Here is a 17,712-nt window from a genome sequence, read left to right as displayed (position 1 = left end):
GCTGACTTCAGGGGAGCTCAATCTTGGTTTTGTATATATATTTGTATATATTTGATTATTTCTATTATTGTTATTATACTCTTTTTCATTATTATAGTTTATTAAAACTGTTTTAACTTTCCAACCCAGAAGTCTCTCTCCCTTTTCCCTTTCCCTTTCCCTCTGGGGGGAGGGGGGAGATAACAGAGAGCATCTGCCGCAGGTTTAATAGCCGGCCCAGCTTTAAACCGTGACACCATGTCAGTCAGGTCGTGTGTCAGGATCACATGATGGACCTGAGGTCACATAACGAGCACTCGTTGGGGGATGTGATGAGAACAGAGCCATGCCATAGTGACATAGCACCAAGCAGGGTCCCTTCTTCTGCAGCAAAATGCTGTGAGGTCTCTGCCATCCCAGGACCAGCAATGATTTTGCAGCTTGTTGCAGGTCCCTGACAACAAGGCTCAGTGACAACAAAACATGAGGTCATGAAGACAGGAACATGTCCTAGTGCTGACAAAAAGACCAACAGAATGTACAGAAAGGGTAAGGATAAAGTTTCTAAACATGGAGAACAAAATTCAGCTTGTTCTATTGCACACAGTGCTGAGAACCCTTTGTGCATTTTATCTAAAAATCAGACTAAGCAATAGCAGCCACTTTATTCCTGGTTGTAATTCTGGGGTAATCGGACTGTCTGCATTGACAGTTTTAAGTACATAAATATCGGGTGGTTCAACTCTCACACACACACTAACTGGAAGAAACAAAATGCTGATACGCTGATGCAGTTGTAAATTTTAAAACCCATGTCATAGGAATTTCACTTACTTATACAACTGCCAGATCAAAAACTCATTAGAATACCAGGATCAATTATTTTTGCTTAAAAAAAAAAGCATTAGGCAGTCACAGTTTAAGGTACAGCTTTTGATGACACAGGTCTTTTCTAACACTACTCTTGAGACATCTGAGATGATAAAGGGTTACATAGGGAAACAGCTTTCGCAGACTCTTACAGGCACATGAGGAAATGGTTCTCCATGGAGAGACAAATTCCAGGTGGTTAGCTCAAGGAGGGAAAAAGTTGAAAAATCTCTTTCCTGGGGTCTTGTATAGAGTAATGGAAGTGAAGTCATCCTAGGCAAAGATTTTTCAGTGTGTTGCTGTAGCTACCTTTGATCAAAGCACCTGAGATTATCAATTGAGTATTCCTGATTCATTCACATAAGAGAAATTATTCTAAATATGAATATTATATATCTTAAGTTTTCCATGGGGTCTTTCCTTTTCTCTCTCTCTTCTTATTCAGCTGCACTCATCATCCACTGGACACTCATCTACTGTCTGGTAGCAAACTTAAGTTTTTTTTTGTTAGTCTGTTTTTTTGTTTGTGGTTTGTTTTTTTTTCTCAACGTGAATAAAATGGGGCTCCTGTGAGCATTTATTTTAAGAGAAGAAACAGGTAATACATTCAGGCACATCTTTGTATATAAACAGGATTGATTAAATGTACAGCTCATACACTGGGAGATCATTTCTCTGTAGACACATCCACATGACTTTCTACCATAATTTTACCAAAAAGTTCCCTGAGCTTTTCTTCAGTAGAGATTTGTAATGATCCTCTGATGATATTTACATTTTCCTTCTCTTTCTGTGTGTTTTTCTTTGGTGCCTGTGTTTCTTTGGTACTTCTGCTCTTTCTTTTCCACATACCCCAGCTGCAATCAGACCAGTCCCTCGTGTCTGCACTGACATTCAGCCAGCAGTGGAACTAGTTGCTCACATAATTCGACCTCACAAATGGCTTCTGATTTGGATGGCAATTTCTTGGCTAAGCAAGCCTGCGCAGGAGCTATCCTCTCATTTTGGCTGAATGGAGCGCAGCCATCGTGCCCGGTTGTGTCCATGAGCTTCTTCAACAAACAGCAGATGAGCTTCACCCACTATTTTTTTGATGAATTACAACAAACTGCTCCCAAAGGTTGGCACTGCAGGGCAGACAGGATGCCTGACACATGCGTACAGCAGAAGCAACAAGCAGCTCATTGATATTTAGAGCTGCAATAAATAGATGGCAGTTCCAGATCTCCAGTCATCTTTTGTCAGCAGCAGCATAAAATTAGACATTCTGTCTGTGCTTCATTACTTATCCCTGGCTGCCACTTCACACCAACGCGTTGCCTTCACCTGTAAAGACAGAGGTGATATTTGGTTGTTGTCTACCCTTCCAGACAATTACGATGATGACTGATAATGCAGCTATAATGAGATACAATGCCAATACTTACTGGTATACTGGCCTATTATATTGTACATATCAAAGTTCATATCAATATATATTCGGTGTGAAGTTATCTCATCTTATTTCCAACATTTGTGTTGTGTAAGCAGACAGAATAACAGATGGACAAAGGAAAACAAATAGATCAACCCAGTATCTTTTCCCTTTTTTACTGAAGAGTGTGAAATGTCAGCTGTGTGAGACTTACTGCAAATTCATTAAATGTAAATTTCTGGCAGATATTCTTCAGATGCTTCCCTAGCTTTTGCATTCCAAACATACAGCATCAACATAAGCTGCCGTTAGTTGCCAGCAACAGTGTCTGTTCATTCCCTGCTTTCCTGTGGTATTTTCTGTGCTGTCGGTATTTCCAAATTTTAAGTATCTCTGACATCCAAGAGAAATAAATTAGTCTTGTACATACTGCCACCTGCTGTGATTAACCAAAACTAGAACTAAAATACTCCATTTCCATAGTTTTCAGCTTTTTATCCAGTATAAAGGGGGACAATATTTGCATTCAGGCATGCTTACCCTCAAACTGAAACCCTCTGATGGCTTAAGTCTACATATACATGCTGTATGTAAATACTAAGGAAATCTTTTGTTTCATTACTTCCTTGTGAAGTCATTTATCTTTGTGTGAAGTGTATGTAAACCATCCTTCCGATACTGTACATGTGAATCCACTTTGAACAAACACTCATCTATGCATGTTAATATATGTACATCGAAACACAGACACAAATGCCCAGGTGATGTGGTGTAGGAAAGGAGGGGACGGTGTCTGCCCTCAGGTGACTTTCCTTTAACTTACAGCCCAGCTGAGCGCAGAATTTGGCCCTGACCCCCTTGTTTTCAAAACTCAGTGTTCCAGACAGTGTTTAGATTAGTGCACTCCTGTTGGGGCAGCCATGCTGTACAAATCATTTCATTAGCAGCAGAATCACTTCCTCCTTTATTTCAGCACTAAGTAGTAGTGAGCGCTGTAAGTACGTTCTGTAATATACCTTGCTGCAGGGCTTGGAACACAGGCTTTGCCTTCATACTGATTCACATGCTTCATCAGAACCAACCGAAGAAATGACACCCCTACCACCTGCGTTATCCTTTTGCGCATGAAAGCTGCAGTTTAAAAATAATATTTAATAGCGGAAGCTGCTATGTTACTGATTAAACTTTTAAATCTCAACCAACGAGCTTGTCTATTTTAAGATAGACAAGCAGGGCAAGGAAATTCCATGGCAAGACCTTTACCTGGGGCAGAATTGTTCTGCACTTGGAAAAACCCCACATTTTAAAAGTAAAATCTTCACCAAGTGGCCGAACGCCGGAGGGCAAGTCCCAGCCACCGCGAGGTGTACGCGCGTTACAGAGCACTCCTGGAGGTGGGAGCGGGGCCCGGGGCTGCCGGGGCCTTTAGGGGACACCTCCCCGGCTGCACACCCGCACACGCCGCCGTCACCGCGGCTGGCGGGGGCACGTTGAGTGCCGCAGGCTGCGGCCGCCGCTCCGTCACCGCCTCCGCCCGCACCCAGCGCCCACCGCCGGCGAGGCCAGGGGCGAGCTCCAGGCAGGCTGGCAGCGCCGGCCGAAACCGCACCGGGCGGCGTGGCTTGGCGTGGCCCGGCCCGGCCCCCGGCGCGCAGGCGCCGCCTGCCGCGCTCCTCCCAGGCTGCGCAGGGGAAACCCCTGGGCCGCCCGGGCTCCTTCTTCGCCGCGGCTGCTCGCTGAGAGCCGGGCCGAGCCGAGCCGAGCCGGGCTGGGCCGGGCTGGGCCGTGTAGGGCGCTGCGCGGGGCCTGCGCGCCTATGCTGCGCACCTATGCTGCGCGCCCGGCTGCTCCCCCGCGCCCTGCGCCGCCCCCGCGGGGCCGTGCCGGGCTGCTGCTGCGCGTCCTGCGGCTGGGCAGCCGCGGCGGGCGGCGGGTCCCGCCTGCGGGCCGCTCTGGGGCTGCCGCCCGGCCAGGGCCCACCCGCGGGGGTGGCGGTGCCGCTGTGCGCCCGGGGGCTGCGCTGGACGGGTAAGCGGCGGGGCTGGGCTGGGGCGAGGTGGGTCGGGTCGGGCTGGCCCGGGCCGGGCGTGCTGCAGGCCGGCCCCTGCGGCCGGGCCCCGCCGGGCCCTGGACGCGCGCGGCGGCGGGGGCCTCGCCGTGCGCCCCGGCAGGCCTCGCTGTGCTGGCACTGCGAGCGGGGAGGGAGGGTGGGTGACAGACATTTCGGGGACTGGGAAACCAGACCGGCTGTAGCCGCAGCGGGTGCGGTAACGGGCTCCTGCCCGGGCTCTGCTGGACAGGTGTCCAGTCCGTGGGGCCGTCTAGTGATCGGGGCTCCTTAGTTTCTGTGCCAGTGCATTATGTAGGTGGTTATAGCGGGGCAGCATGTAATTAAAGGCAAAGTGCATGTGCTGGCAGTAGAAGTGTCTTGTCTTTCTTCAGGTAAATTTTATCAACATGCCACAACAGAGGCCTCCCAAGCCACCCTAGCTAGTGTCTCTCCTGTTTTTGCTGTGGTAAGTACATGCAAGTATTTCCACCAACGAGGGCAGCTTGTGGCAAGATGACGGTGCTCTTCCACAGTTGGTTTTTTTTACTTAAAGCATCATCAGAGCAGACTGATTTGTCTCCCAAAGAATGCCCCTAGTTCTAAATTGTTGGTTTAAGGTATTCTGACTTGAGGACCAGTTATGGTATACAGCATTCATCAACATATTTTTCTAAGATAAAGCGTCTGCTGGAGGTTCTCTTGCTTTAATGTGAAGGCAGATCAATTCTTAGAAGTGCTGCAGTCGGAGAGTTTCTTGTTAAGCTTGTTGAGGCTTCTTAATGCCTTTTAAAAATGTTATTCACGTGTCTTGATAGCTGTAATTCTAAGCAAATGTAGGATTTAGGAAAAAAGCTGTGTAATCTTCTTTTAAAATGATTCTGAAAGCATTTGCAGACTGTGTGATGGGCATTATTAGCTCATATAAGGGAAGGTGAGGCCTTCTCACTGAGAATGACAAGCAGTCATTCTGCAACAGGGTGCATGTGGCTCGGTCCTTGTGGCCATGTAACTCCCCTTGCAGCACCACTGGAATGTATGCTCAGGTATGTTTCATTCGTGGAAAGTTACTTTTTATCACCAGTAATATGGAATTAAGCTACATGGGTTATGAGCAAAACAGCAAACTTTCTGATTCAACCGGATCTTGAACTTTTTTCCAATAAAATAATTTTACTAGGAGATACAAGCGTTAAACGAATAATCTGAATGACAAGTGCTAAGACAAGAAGGATTTAGATGCAGGTTACTAGCTGAATAGCATGTTAGTGCAATACTTTACGTGGACACAAGGCCTGGCTACCCAGTTTGTGGTAGTCTTAACTTTTTTAATGTTATTTGCAAATTTTTTTCCAATTGCTCCAGAGGAAATAGCAAAATTTGTAATCCAAAATGTAAGATGCCCTTTTGTGCCAAAACAAGTCTGATCCTCTGTAAATCACCTCCTTCCCAAGGTTTACGTAGGAACATCGTCATGCAGATGACACTGGTTTTGTTTGGTGTGTATACAAAGGTGGTGAAATGTATGGCAATTTGGTGCAATATTTTTCTTAATTGGGCTGAACTGTGAAGAGAGGGCATAAGGAGTTGCTTTTTCTTCATAACATTTTCCATTTGACTTTTAGGCAAGTGCAAACAACAGTAGACTTTTCCTTGTTTTATAGTAGATCTGTGAAAAAAATACTTTTTTCTCCACTCCTTTAGATGAAGCTTGACAAAGAGGGAAATGCTACCTATTTTGGTGAGTTTTCATTGTAGTTTTGTTTGGTTCGTTTTTTTTTTAACTTGTCCAATACAGAAAAGCCCATTTGTGAATCTGCATGGGGTAGAAAATTATATTTGGGATACTTCACTGTGTGTATTTGGGATCTTGCAATGTTTCCTCTGTTTTGCTGCCTTCTGTTGGTCTTGGTAGCATCTTTATTGTTACAATTTTTGTATATTTTTAAGTAATATTTTTAAAATAACATATACCATCTCTCACAGGAAGGTCATTTTTACATTGTCTTTTCCCTTTTTGACCAGCATGCTACTTTCCCTGCCTTGTGTTTCCCTTCCTGTAAGATTACATGTGCTTTCTCAAACGAGTCACTTGGTTTTTGACATGAGATCAATTGTCATGGCCAACTTTTCTGCTTTTATCTAGGATTTTTCTCTTTCTATTCGAGATACAGTCTTCTAAACTTTGTAAAAAATAAATTAGATTGAAGAATCAATGGGAGAAAAACCATTTTAAAGATAGCACAGCTTTTTTTTTCTTTTGTGGGAGTGAGCAGCTGACTAAAATGTAATTTCAGAACATAGGTGCTTGTCCCCTAAATGTCTTCATCTAAAAATATTTTAGAAAAAAAGAAAACTGAATTGTACCAGGAATTGGGTCTTCAAGCTCGAGATCTAAGATTTCAACATGTAATGAACATTGCAACTAGGAACAACAGGATCATCATGAGAATGGAGGTAATGGTTTCCCTATAGCTGAGTCTAAACTTCAACCGTGTCTTATCCTTGCACTTGCATTTTCTTGCACAGTTCTTCTAATACCAGCTTTCTCTGACGTGCAGTCCAGCAGTAAATATGTGTTTGAAGCTCTCCCTAGCAATCAGAGGTACGGGTTTCCCAATGTACATATCAATGGCCATTTTCCTAGTTAAGCATAGGAGAAACGTTACTAACATTTGTCTCAGAACTAAAGGCTTACAAGCAGCCTCTTCTCAATCATACCACCACTAGCACGGTGCTGTGTCTGAACCATGGGAAATGCACTGGTTCGCAGTTAGCATGAGCTTCTGTTACTTTTCTGCCTGAAAAGACATTTGAAGAGTGTTTTATCAAAGCCTAAATTATGAAATGCACTGCAGATTCATGAGAAGACAGAAATCTTCAGAGAGTTTTTTTTCAGATTCCTACATGTACTGTCTTTTTCAGTTCTTGAAGGCTGTCATAACACCAGAGTTTCTTCTGATACTAGATTATCGTAATTTAAATCTGGAACACTGGCTCTTCAATGAACTAACATCTCAGCTGGCTGGGGAAGGTCAACTAGTTACATATTCCCTGCCCTTTGAATTCCGAGCCATAGAAGCAATCCTGCAGTACCGGGTGAGCTATCTCGTTTTTATTTAAGTTGCTTTTAAAGTTGTTGCTTCATAGAAAGGACAGTATGATTTTCTTCTTGCATTAATATTTATACATACACATTTGTATATGTATTCCGCACTTACTTTAGGAGCTCTTTTTTGATTTTGGCTTTTGTTGGTTTAATTTTTATGGTTTTGTGTGTACGTGTGTTTCCATTCCCTTCCCAAGAAAGTGCTCATTGGGAAGTTTGTTATTGGAACAACTTAGGTAAGGATGTGATGGCTTCACCATCATTTGGACAATTAAAAAACAAGTCAGAGTCCCTTTCTAGAGACATGCTTTAGCTGAAATAGAAGTCACACAGAAGTGCTGAGGTTTTTTGGCCTCTTGGGCTGGAGTCGGATAATGAGTTCTAGCTATCCTTAAAAATCTACGCTTGTTAATGCTAATATGACATTTCTAGACAAAGAGCATTTTAGCTTTATCAGCCTTATTGGTGTGGTTGTCACTGGGTTTCAGTTCAGTGCAAATGACTTCTGTAAAAAAACTGTATTTTGCACTGGCTTTATCTTGTATGTGGTATCCCTATGGCAAGTATTTACCAGGCACTGGAAAACAGATTGTGTTCATTGCTTATTACTACTGTGAATTCTGTGGTCAGAGACAGGAGTCAGTTGCCCAAGTCATTCTGAAGGGATTGCTTTAATTCTTATGAAGGATCATGTTGTTATCTAGATCAGCAAACTGCAGGGGAGACTTAACACTTTGCAGCCTCAGATCCTTGAGACACTGGAAGCTCTAGTGGACCCCAAGCTTTTGTCTGTGGATAGGAGTAAACTACACATTCTCCTGCAAAATGGCAAGAGGTAAATAAGAGTAAGCCGTGAAGACACTAGCAGATGACCATAGAAAGTTATGTGCAATGAAATGTTAGAAAAATGGTATCTAATATGAATTTCCTAGATTACTGTAATGCTGGGTTGTGCATCTTACTTGTAAATGTAAAAATCGGTATATGAAATACCTAGTGATACGGGGAAAAACAGAAAAAGGGAAGTCTATTCCGAGTTGTCAGAAATAAAGTCAAGCTTCTTAAATAGCATCTTATAGAACAAAATAATACCTAAGAGAACAAAATATCATAATGAAAATGTACCCCATAATGTCAAACAAGATTAACCATTGGATCACTGATTTAAGGTTATTAGTACTAATACGTCGGTACCTTCATGTATTCGCCTCTCTCATATGACAGTGCAAATATGCACTCCCTAGATGCTCACGGAGTGCTTGTTTTTTATGACTTAATGAATACATCCAGAAAACACATCTGAATCCCTTTTAGTGCATGTCTGTAGCTCACTGGTCCCCAGACAGATCGCTGTCACTGGTAAACACATGGCCTGTAGAGAATTTTTTGAAGGAGCTCATAGAATCCTGCAAGGAAGTCTTCCCTGCCCACTCCCGTCTGGTGAGGGTGCTGGCTGGCAAACTCGTTTAGAGATTACCTTTGTGCACTGGTGCCAGTGGGGATTACTTGACTTTTTGCCTGTTCTTTCTTCAGCTTGTCAGAACTGGAAACAGATCTTAAAGTTTTCAAAGAAACAATTCTGGAGATCTTAGATGAAGAAGAATTAATAGAAGAGCTCTGTCTATCTAAATGGACTGATCCACAAGTATTGTATGTATATTTTGAAGCCACATACTTTTTTAAAAGTCTGTTTTGTTTAAGGAGAACTTGAACACTAAACTGCGTATTCCCTGCCAAAAAGCAGAAGGAAAAAGACTTTCTAATTTTTAAAGCCCTAATGCTTGCTGCTTCAGAAATTGTTGTATATGCGATTTTGGAGAGGGACTCCATTAGCACTAGTCATATCATGCAGTTTGAAATAGTTCTTGCCATAGCAGGCCAGCTCATCTAGTATGTAATGGGATGGGAGCAGGATGGTAGGAGGAGAAAGAGCAAATGTTATTTTTCAATACAAATTAACACTTTCTGGGAGAATTTTCTTCAGTTTCACTAAAAAAAAGAAGAGGCAGATTTTAAAGCTTGTCTTGAATAGGTCAGACACCACGCTTTGTTAAGAAATATTCTGAACACTTTGCTTCTGGGTTTTTGCTCACCAGCAGAACCTGAAGGAAAGAGGCCCTGGAGCAATCTTGTGCACCTGAAGAACAGCATTTCAGGAAAAATGTACATGCAGAAATAGTCCTATTGCACTCTCTCAGATTCTGGTGAAAGACCACACACAGCAGCAGCGGCACTGGTTGCTTTAACAAAAACTAAAAAGCAAAAAGATAATGTATATCGGATCCCAGTGTGTTTTGGGCTGAATTGTGTTTAAATCTTGGGCATGCCAGAATGTTCTATGTTTAAGCAGATAACAAAAACTACTTTTCAGGGTCCTTTGCAAAGTTGCTGAATAATACTTCTGCCTAACCACGTTGCATGTGGATATTAATACTGTTCACGCAGTAGCATGGATTTGGAATCAGGAGGTAGTTTCTTTCCCTGCAGAGCTTAGTCTGAATGTGCAGCAGAAACTCAGTATTCCAGAAGTGTGACGCGATTTGCATTTCTAATGCATCTGCTGGAGCAGTATCAGGAGGGCTCTGAATTCCAGGCTGCTCCTGAGCCAGCAGCTGGTCTTCGTCCCGGTTTTGCTCACAGCCTTCCTTTGGACTTCCTGCAAGCTGCTGGCAAATCTCTTCTTGCCTCGTGGTAGACAGTGTGTAGGGAGCATCTAGGAAAGATACCAAGGTCTTTCCTACCTTGGTCACCGTACACTCTCATGTCAGGAGAAACCTGAAATCATCCCCTCTTCCAGACACCATTGCACAAGAATAGGAGAGGTGGTGGAAGGTTGTGTGAAGAGTACTGGAGCCGTGCTGCAGGATGTGGTGAGGCAGTGTGTGCACAGGCACACCAGGAAACACTAGCCACAACAGCACGTTTGTAGGCAGGCTGGCAATGTGTGGACACCTCCTTTGGTCCCAGGATTGATGCAGGTGATGTGTGATATCTCATGAACTCAATAAGCCTGAGAACGTACAGAGGAACCCAGTTAGGCATATAGGTGCCATCAGAGATCATTTGCAGCAGGAATGGTGAGCTGAGTCCAGAAAGACAGGATGAGGCAGACACTGTATCTTTGTGAAGGGATGGCAGACTGTCAAAGACTCATGAGACAGAGGAGGCTAATTAATGAAAGTAAATCAGATGGCAGTTATTTCAAGTCCTTATGCCTGTTGTTTCCCTTTGTATATCCACAGAGGAGCTGATGTAAAGATGAAATAGGACCTTTTGCTGAATCCATAATACCGTAGATAGTGCTCTAAGGCTTTCAAATCTGCAACTCCTCTCATCTACATGCAATAAAAACCTCAAGGTCTGAAGGACTTTAAAATCAGCCTGGCTAACTCTTAAGTTTCTGCCCTGTAAGAGAGGAACTAGGGGAACTGTTAAAGGTCCCCAGGGAGTTTATATGGGTCAATTCTTAAGACGTATCACTAATTTTCTTGGAAGACCATTTCAGATAGGTTCCTTTAACAGTCAGCAATGCCACGAGGAGTTTCTTTAAGAAGTTTAGTCTCTAGAGAAATGAGGTCATAGCACAAAAGAAAAAACGATGAAGAATCTTCCTGGCTTTGCTGCTAGTTTTCAAGCTCTTGTGGATCTCGGGTGCCTCAGCTTTCATCTACGCAGTGAACAATCCAGTATACCACCTGAAACATACATACCTATTCCAGAGAAGGCTGCTGTGCCAGCAGTCAGACCATGCCGTAAGATGAAAGTTTCTTAGACAGACCACTTAGGAGAGCAGCATCTTCCATGGGATGCCCACTCTTAGGCTGCTTCATGCTCCCAAAACGTTTTGCGCTAATTACTGTGTATAGCTGAAACACAACTAAACTATTTTAATATACACCTAAAACATGGCCATCGCTGTGTAGTTGTTTGTGTTGACTTTTGGTTATGTTGTGTTCTTGGGAGTTCCACCATTTGAGGGCACCAAAAAATTAAGGGTCTCCTTTCAAAGATGTCAGCGCTTTAGAACAACTTTATGATAATATAAACATCAGTAGTAATAGAAAATTTATAAATAATATAGAACGTATATAACTTTATAACTTTTTAATATCTGAAAAAGTAAGATTTGTGGTGTTGTGCATGCCTTAAGCACAACAAATTCTGACTGCTTTACTCAAAATAATTGACTGCCTATGCTCATCAGCCGATAGATATAAAAATATGCCTTTTTATTTTAAGCTGTTAGTATTGATGGAAGTTCCTCACTGAAAAGATTGGATTTTGAGATCTAGTGTCTAACAGCAGTCTTGTTGGCTGTTCCCCACAACTCTTATGTGCCTTAACACATCAATAATACACTTCTATACAACACGTAGCTAACCAGAAAAATAAAAATTGTTGCTCACAGTGAGGAGAGTACATCTGGGATTGACCATGCAGAGGAAATGGAGCTGCTGCTGGAGAACTATTACAGACAAGCAGAAGATCTTGCAAATGAAGCTCGTGAACTCAGAGTACTGATTGACGACTCAGAAAGTATAATCTTTATCAACCTGGACAGGTTAGCTACCCTATCTGTTGGACTGCCAGAAGCTGAGCAGAATTTAATGCTGCCTAGTCTTTCTCTAATCTGCCTACAAGGAAAGTTGGGGAATTCCGTCTTCATGACAGTTTGAATGGACTTGCAGTCACAGTACATGAAGCTGCATTGCACTTTTCTTATCAGTGAACAGTATAAAGCAAAGCAACAAGACACCCTAATTAGTATTGTGTAAAGACCTCTTTCGACCTTAGTTCTCACTAGCTTCTCCTAGATCCCTCTGTGGAGCTATTCACTAAAGGAAATGTCTGCAAATTTAGGGGCAAAATAAAATTCTACTCAGGAAAGTTTACTCTTAATTCGGCAAAACGGAATTATTTAAGAGTGGCTGGGCTACTCAGGTGTTCAGTACAAGTTGCATTAGCACTCTATGGAGTGATACAAGAATGAATAACTTCAGAGTGAGTATTTTCTCTCTGTATGCTACAGTTTTCACTACTAGTTAGCTTTCTTACTGAAAAATAATTGTAGCTTGCATTTGCAAGCACATGCCACTCTGTCTTTGAGGTCAGTGTTTAATATTCTTTCCCTTCTTTACTGGGGAGTTATCTGTAGAAGCAATTGGTGAATGCTGCATCAGGAAACCACAAAAATCCTTTTGGGGAAGTCTTGAATATGGCATTCTCCAAAACAGGCTCAAGTTTATAGTCTGCAGCATTTACCAGCTCTGCTGCTTTGTAAGTATATTCATTTGCAAGGTAACAGTAATTTTTTGTTGCTTGTGAATATGGACATATAAATTCCAACCACTTAGTGGTGAGAGAACACAAATTTCTGTGGAAATCTACTGTTACTCTGTGTATACGCACCTCTAAGAAGTGAGCGATGCTGGAAAGTCTGCTGATGATTAAGCAGAACCTGCTGCCTTAGAGGTATCCTGATGCAGCAATTTCAAAACGATAGCCTCTTCATACTGTTGTTTCATGAGTTTTGTCACTGGGTTGCCTAATTCCAGCCTGACTTCCTCTCTTTCACTATTTGGTTTTAGTGCATGCTGTATGGAATTTGAGAATTTAGGCAGCAAATCAATTTTTGGGTTCCCCTTACAGATCTTTCTCCCTTCTTTAGCCACCGTAATGTGATGATGAGACTGAACTTGCAGCTGACTATGGGGACTTTCTGTCTCTCTCTTTTTGGACTCATAGGAGTTGCATTTGGTATGAACTTGGAGTCATCTCTTGAAGAGGTAAGGAATGAGTGCTGCTTTTATCAGTGACATAAAACATGGGCCCTGTTCTTATAGTGCATTTTACGTTCAGTACAACTTCATTCTTTCCATAGGTAAAGCTCCAGATTTTTATTAGTGTGTGAACGTAATTTAGTCCAGTGATTCACGTGTTCATGCAGTCACTTTTTTTGTAAGCAAATTACTCTATGGTTAACTGCACAGTATTGCAGCCTTTTTTGTATGTACCGTCCATGGAAAAGAAATGGGAAGACAAAATTATGGTTGTATAAGGACTGACTATAACGCAGTATTAAGGTTTCTTTAATGTTCATCTGTTCTTCTGAAAAGACCAGCTTTGTCTTCTAGATACAAGGATATCTGGCAAGCAGCCAGGGCATTTCCAGCATGCCAGAGGAAATGCTCTACTGTCAATTACATGTTTATACTTAGACAGGGCTGTGTACAGACTGGAGGGTACAAATTTACAATCTAGGTTCTATCTTTAAAACTAGAAAAAACAAAACAAAACAAAGACTACTTCCATTCCAAATCCATTAAATAAAAGGATTGAATTTCCAGGCTTCTCAATGAAGGAAGGAAAACTGCATGGGACAGTAACAGAATACGAGGGTGATTCCTAAATAAAATGCTTTGCTATGAAACAGTGCTTTTCCCAAGGCAGGGCTTGGCTGCTGATCATAGAGTTTACCATTTCCCTCCCATAAAGGAGGTGGTGGGAAGCGAGAGATTATCTTCGGATAATCCCTTTTCTGAAGGGAGAGTCGCATCACTAATGGGAATGTTCTGTCGGTAGGACCCCAGAATATTTTGGCTGGTGACAGGGATTATGTTTCTGGGAAGCGGTCTGATGTGGCGGCGCTTGCTTTCCTTCCTTGGGCGGCACTTAGAACCTCCACTACCTCCTCACGTATGTATGACTGCTTAGTGTTTCTGCTTCAGACTCTGCATGTACAGTTCCTTTCTAAAGCAGGAAATAGCTGTTGTAGAGTGGTGGGCCACAGACCATGGGGGAGTTAGCTCAGTGTCTGCTCCTTGACTTGACAAAGGAGAAGGTTCTCCTTAGCTGGATTGAATGAGGTGGGAAGCCCCAGCACTGGCAAGGTTCCACTTGAGCAATAAGATACTGCTCACTGTTGCCAGTTGTGAAGCTGCAGGCTGTTCCTTGAGACATGCCAGGCTAATGGTAGAAGCAGCCCTACTTTGCCTTCTCAGCTGCCACAGCAGTCTGTTCATAGTGAGGGATGTAACAGATCCTGCCCTCCTCCTCTCACCCACATACTAACTCTGGATCTGTAGTCCCTGTCTCGTAAAAGAGAAGGTACAGATAAAAGGACAATGAGGACAGATACTAGCTGTAACGTCTCTCTGGAGAATGATGCCATCTCCTGACTCACAGTCTGAAGTTTGTAATAGCTCCTCACGTGCACATCAGCCATCTTTGCCATTGATGCTGATGGCATCGTAGAGCCCTCTTGTGCCAGGCTGTATGAAGATTTGCAAGGAGACCTTCTTCAGATTAGCAAGGTTTTGTATGGGTCATTTTCCCTGTTGACTACCCTTTCCTGCCAAAGCTTGTGAGACTGTATTGTCTACCTCTGTTCTGCACTCTAATGTAACAGGGAAGTATCAGTGGATTCAGAAGTAAAGTTGCTACAAGTGATGAAAGAAAGGGAAACCCAGATAGACTCCTCTTCTTCCCTCCCCTCCTTTGCCACTAAGAGGCAGAGGGAAGTAGTTCATTGTGGATTGTTGACTATGGCTACAACTAATTGGATTGTCCTCGAGCGTTGCTCATACTGACTCTGGCTTGGAGAAATGTACTGAAAGGGATTAGGGAGGGAGAAGCCAGAGACAGTGTTCTGAAAATAAGAGGAGAAGAATCAGGATTCAGGCCTCTATGAAGCTTTATTTCGTTCTGCTGCATATAGAGCAGAGTCTCATGTAATCACGGGCTATTTTGTCTCTTGTCTAGGTTCCTGCAGTTTTGAAAAAATCCCAACCAGCAGCTGGAAGAGTGGAGATAAAGAACAACCTTAAAGCAGAAACATTTGGGCTGAGCAGAAGCACATTAACAAACCAATAGGAACAGCAGGAATGAAGAGACTTTTATTGTTACAGGGTGGACTTTGGACACTTTCCTTGCATTTGTTCTTCCTTACTGAAAACTGAAAGGATTTCTGAATTTGCTAATGTAATATATATTTTGTGCCAAAAACCTATAGTGAGATTTTAATGCTCACACACAAAAGGAGAGAAACACAAGGGAAAACAGTGACATGCTTTCCACAGTAGTCTCACCTCCACCCCATGTATGTTCCATTAGTTTTCTGTATCACATACATGTACTTATTTTTTGAGCATTCTTATTTCAAGTGTTTCTTTCAAATACTTCTTTACGTAATGGCCTTTCTTAAAGAGAACAGTATTTTCAGCTTAAAGGATGACAGCAGTCAGCATTCAATAATTGGGGTTTTGAACTGCAGATTTAGGAATCTGACTTCAAATATCAAAGAAAAATCCACCCCAAAAGTGGCCTTTGCAGTGGATTTTTTAAGGCCCTATTTAATTGCAGAGAACAGATTTTCCAAAGCAAAAAAGCATTCCTGCATCTTTTGTGAAGCATCACCTCTAAATTGGCAGTAACCAGAAATAATAATTTCCCTTATTTTAAGTGAGCGATAACAGACTTTGAAGTGTAGCTACTTATCTTGGGTATTCCTTAACAGTTAATTTAGGCCCAAAACATACGCAGTGTTAGTAACAAGCAAAGCGGGCTTATTGGTAATGCACACTGCTGCTTGCTTGCCATCTGCCACTATTTCAACATGCATTGATACACCTGCACTTTAATAACTCCTCCCGTGGTCGTAAGGACTGATTCAAATGCTGATAAAAATCAACAGACCAGTTGTTGGTTTCTCTTAAGCTGGGCTTTGCTTTCTCTCTTTTCTCTTCAAGAAGACAAGACAAAGCCTGGACTAGCCTGCACCTCAGTAAGTAGCCGGGTTAGTAAAGGGTGTGGAAGCCTGATGTCCTGTGATGGACTGAAGGAAGGAGTAAAATTCTTACACCCACTATTTGTGTTTTTTCTTAGACTTCTCTCTGAACTCTGAGGGTGTAGTTCTTCACTGGTTTCTCTCAGTTTGTAGAGGGAGCATGAAATCTTTCTAAATCAGGTCGCAAGCTGTCTAGTTTTTGTTTGGGGTTTTTTAACCTCTCTGTAACATACAGTGAGTAGCTCCTTAGGTGCCACCAGATAAATCACTGTACTGGCAGGGGTTGAAAAGACAGTAACTGTAGCTGTAAACCTTTTTACTCAGGACTAACGAGTCAAAAATGGAAATAAAAAGGTACATAAATTAAAATTACACAGACCTCTGATCCTAGTTTGGCTAAAAATTGGTTGTACGTAATTATTTTCAGTTGTTCTTGCTCTGCATGTGACTTCAACTACAGATATGAAAGGCATGAAGGTGAGAAAATCAATGGGATTTGTAATGTTTTTGAGTTTTTTTAGCTGAATTTTTTGCAGCCTTTTTGCTTAGCAGGTAGAGATTTAAAAAAACCTCTAAACTGAGCAATTTAGTGGAAAAAACAATGGCTCACATACCTTGGCTGTTAAAGCCCAAGAAAGCCCAGTGTGTGAAGGGATATGGGTGCTGATGTTTTCAAGAAAGCCCAGTATGTGAAGGGATATGGATGCTGATGTTTTCAACCAAGCTGTAGTTGCATTAGTCCAGGACTGAAATGTGTTGGTGCAGCTGTTGGGGAAGCTGTCACGTAAGCTTTCCAAGCTCTGTCTTTTGTGCAGAGAGGCTTCTGTGAACTGTATTGACTCCTTTTCCTATACATAACTGACTTAAAGCACAATAAAAGCACTGAGAGAAAGACACTTTTCACAAGACTGCCTTTCTCTCTACAGATGTATGCAGATGTTTAATGGTTTTCGTACAATTCAAGTAATCAAAATGCATTCATGTGCAGTAAAATTACTCAGATCATACATAGAAAAAGACAAAGCCAGTGGAAGCTGTCTGTCAGAACAGAATTGCTACAGAAGATACTGGTTTCATCAATTTTCATTTAAAAAGGAAAACTTTTACAAATACACTGCTCGTTTTGCCTCACACCACAGTTCACAGATTTGTAAGTCCTGTGCTCCCAGTTCCATCCAGTTACTGCTTTCATAAAGTTGAGATTTTAATTTTTTTTTTTTAAGTGTTCTCCTATTTGGGCACGTAAAGTCCTCAAAATAGATGTCAGAATGGATTATACATCAAGCTAATGTTCACCTTGCCTTTTTTTTTTTTTCAAACAACTTCCCTGAGAGAGAGAATTCCTAAAAAGGTAAGTTGAGGAGTTTCATCTTGGAGTATGACCTTTAGAATTCTGTGCTATTCCACTGACTTGTGTTATTTAAAATAAAAATAATGCTTTATGTTTGTGAAGGAGGCAAGAAAGAGAAAATACATACACATATGTGTCTACGGACTAGTGTTAATAA

At 42.2% G+C, this 17,712-nt stretch overlaps 1 protein-coding gene across 1 annotated transcript; it reads left to right on the top strand.

Annotated features, from left to right (window-relative positions):
* Nucleotides 1–3,972: 3,972 nt before the first annotated feature.
* MRS2 (magnesium transporter MRS2) lies at nucleotides 3,973–17,098 on the top strand. The gene is made up of 11 exons (XM_068396229.1): nucleotides 3,973–4,291; nucleotides 4,706–4,779; nucleotides 6,015–6,051; nucleotides 6,655–6,767; nucleotides 7,236–7,409; nucleotides 8,124–8,254; nucleotides 8,953–9,069; nucleotides 11,828–11,980; nucleotides 13,088–13,205; nucleotides 14,002–14,115; nucleotides 15,181–17,098. Exons 1-11 carry the CDS (start codon nucleotides 4,093–4,095, stop codon nucleotides 15,289–15,291), a joined length of 1,341 nt encoding a protein of 446 aa, XP_068252330.1. The 5' UTR covers nucleotides 3,973–4,092; the 3' UTR covers nucleotides 15,292–17,098.
* The last annotated feature ends 614 nt before the right edge of the window (nucleotides 17,099–17,712 follow it).

The sequence above is a fragment of the Nyctibius grandis genome, chromosome 3 (assembly GCF_013368605.1).
Source record: "Nyctibius grandis isolate bNycGra1 chromosome 3, bNycGra1.pri, whole genome shotgun sequence".
NCBI classification, from domain to species: Eukaryota; Metazoa; Chordata; class Aves; order Nyctibiiformes; family Nyctibiidae; genus Nyctibius; species Nyctibius grandis.
This window is presented reverse-complemented; position numbering and strand designations above follow the sequence as displayed.

Excerpts from the sequence above, each read along its gene's own strand:
- MRS2 (XM_068396229.1), top strand. The coding sequence starts at position 4,093 with ATGCTGCGCGCCCGGCTGCTCCCCCGCGCCCTGCGCCGCCCCCGCGGG. Across the intron at positions 4,780-6,014 it reads TCTCTCCTGTTTTTGCTGTG|ATGAAGCTTGACAAAGAGGG; the intron begins GTAAGTACATGC and ends CCACTCCTTTAG. Across the intron at positions 6,052-6,654 it reads GGGAAATGCTACCTATTTTG|AAAAAAAGAAAACTGAATTG; the intron begins GTGAGTTTTCAT and ends AAAATATTTTAG.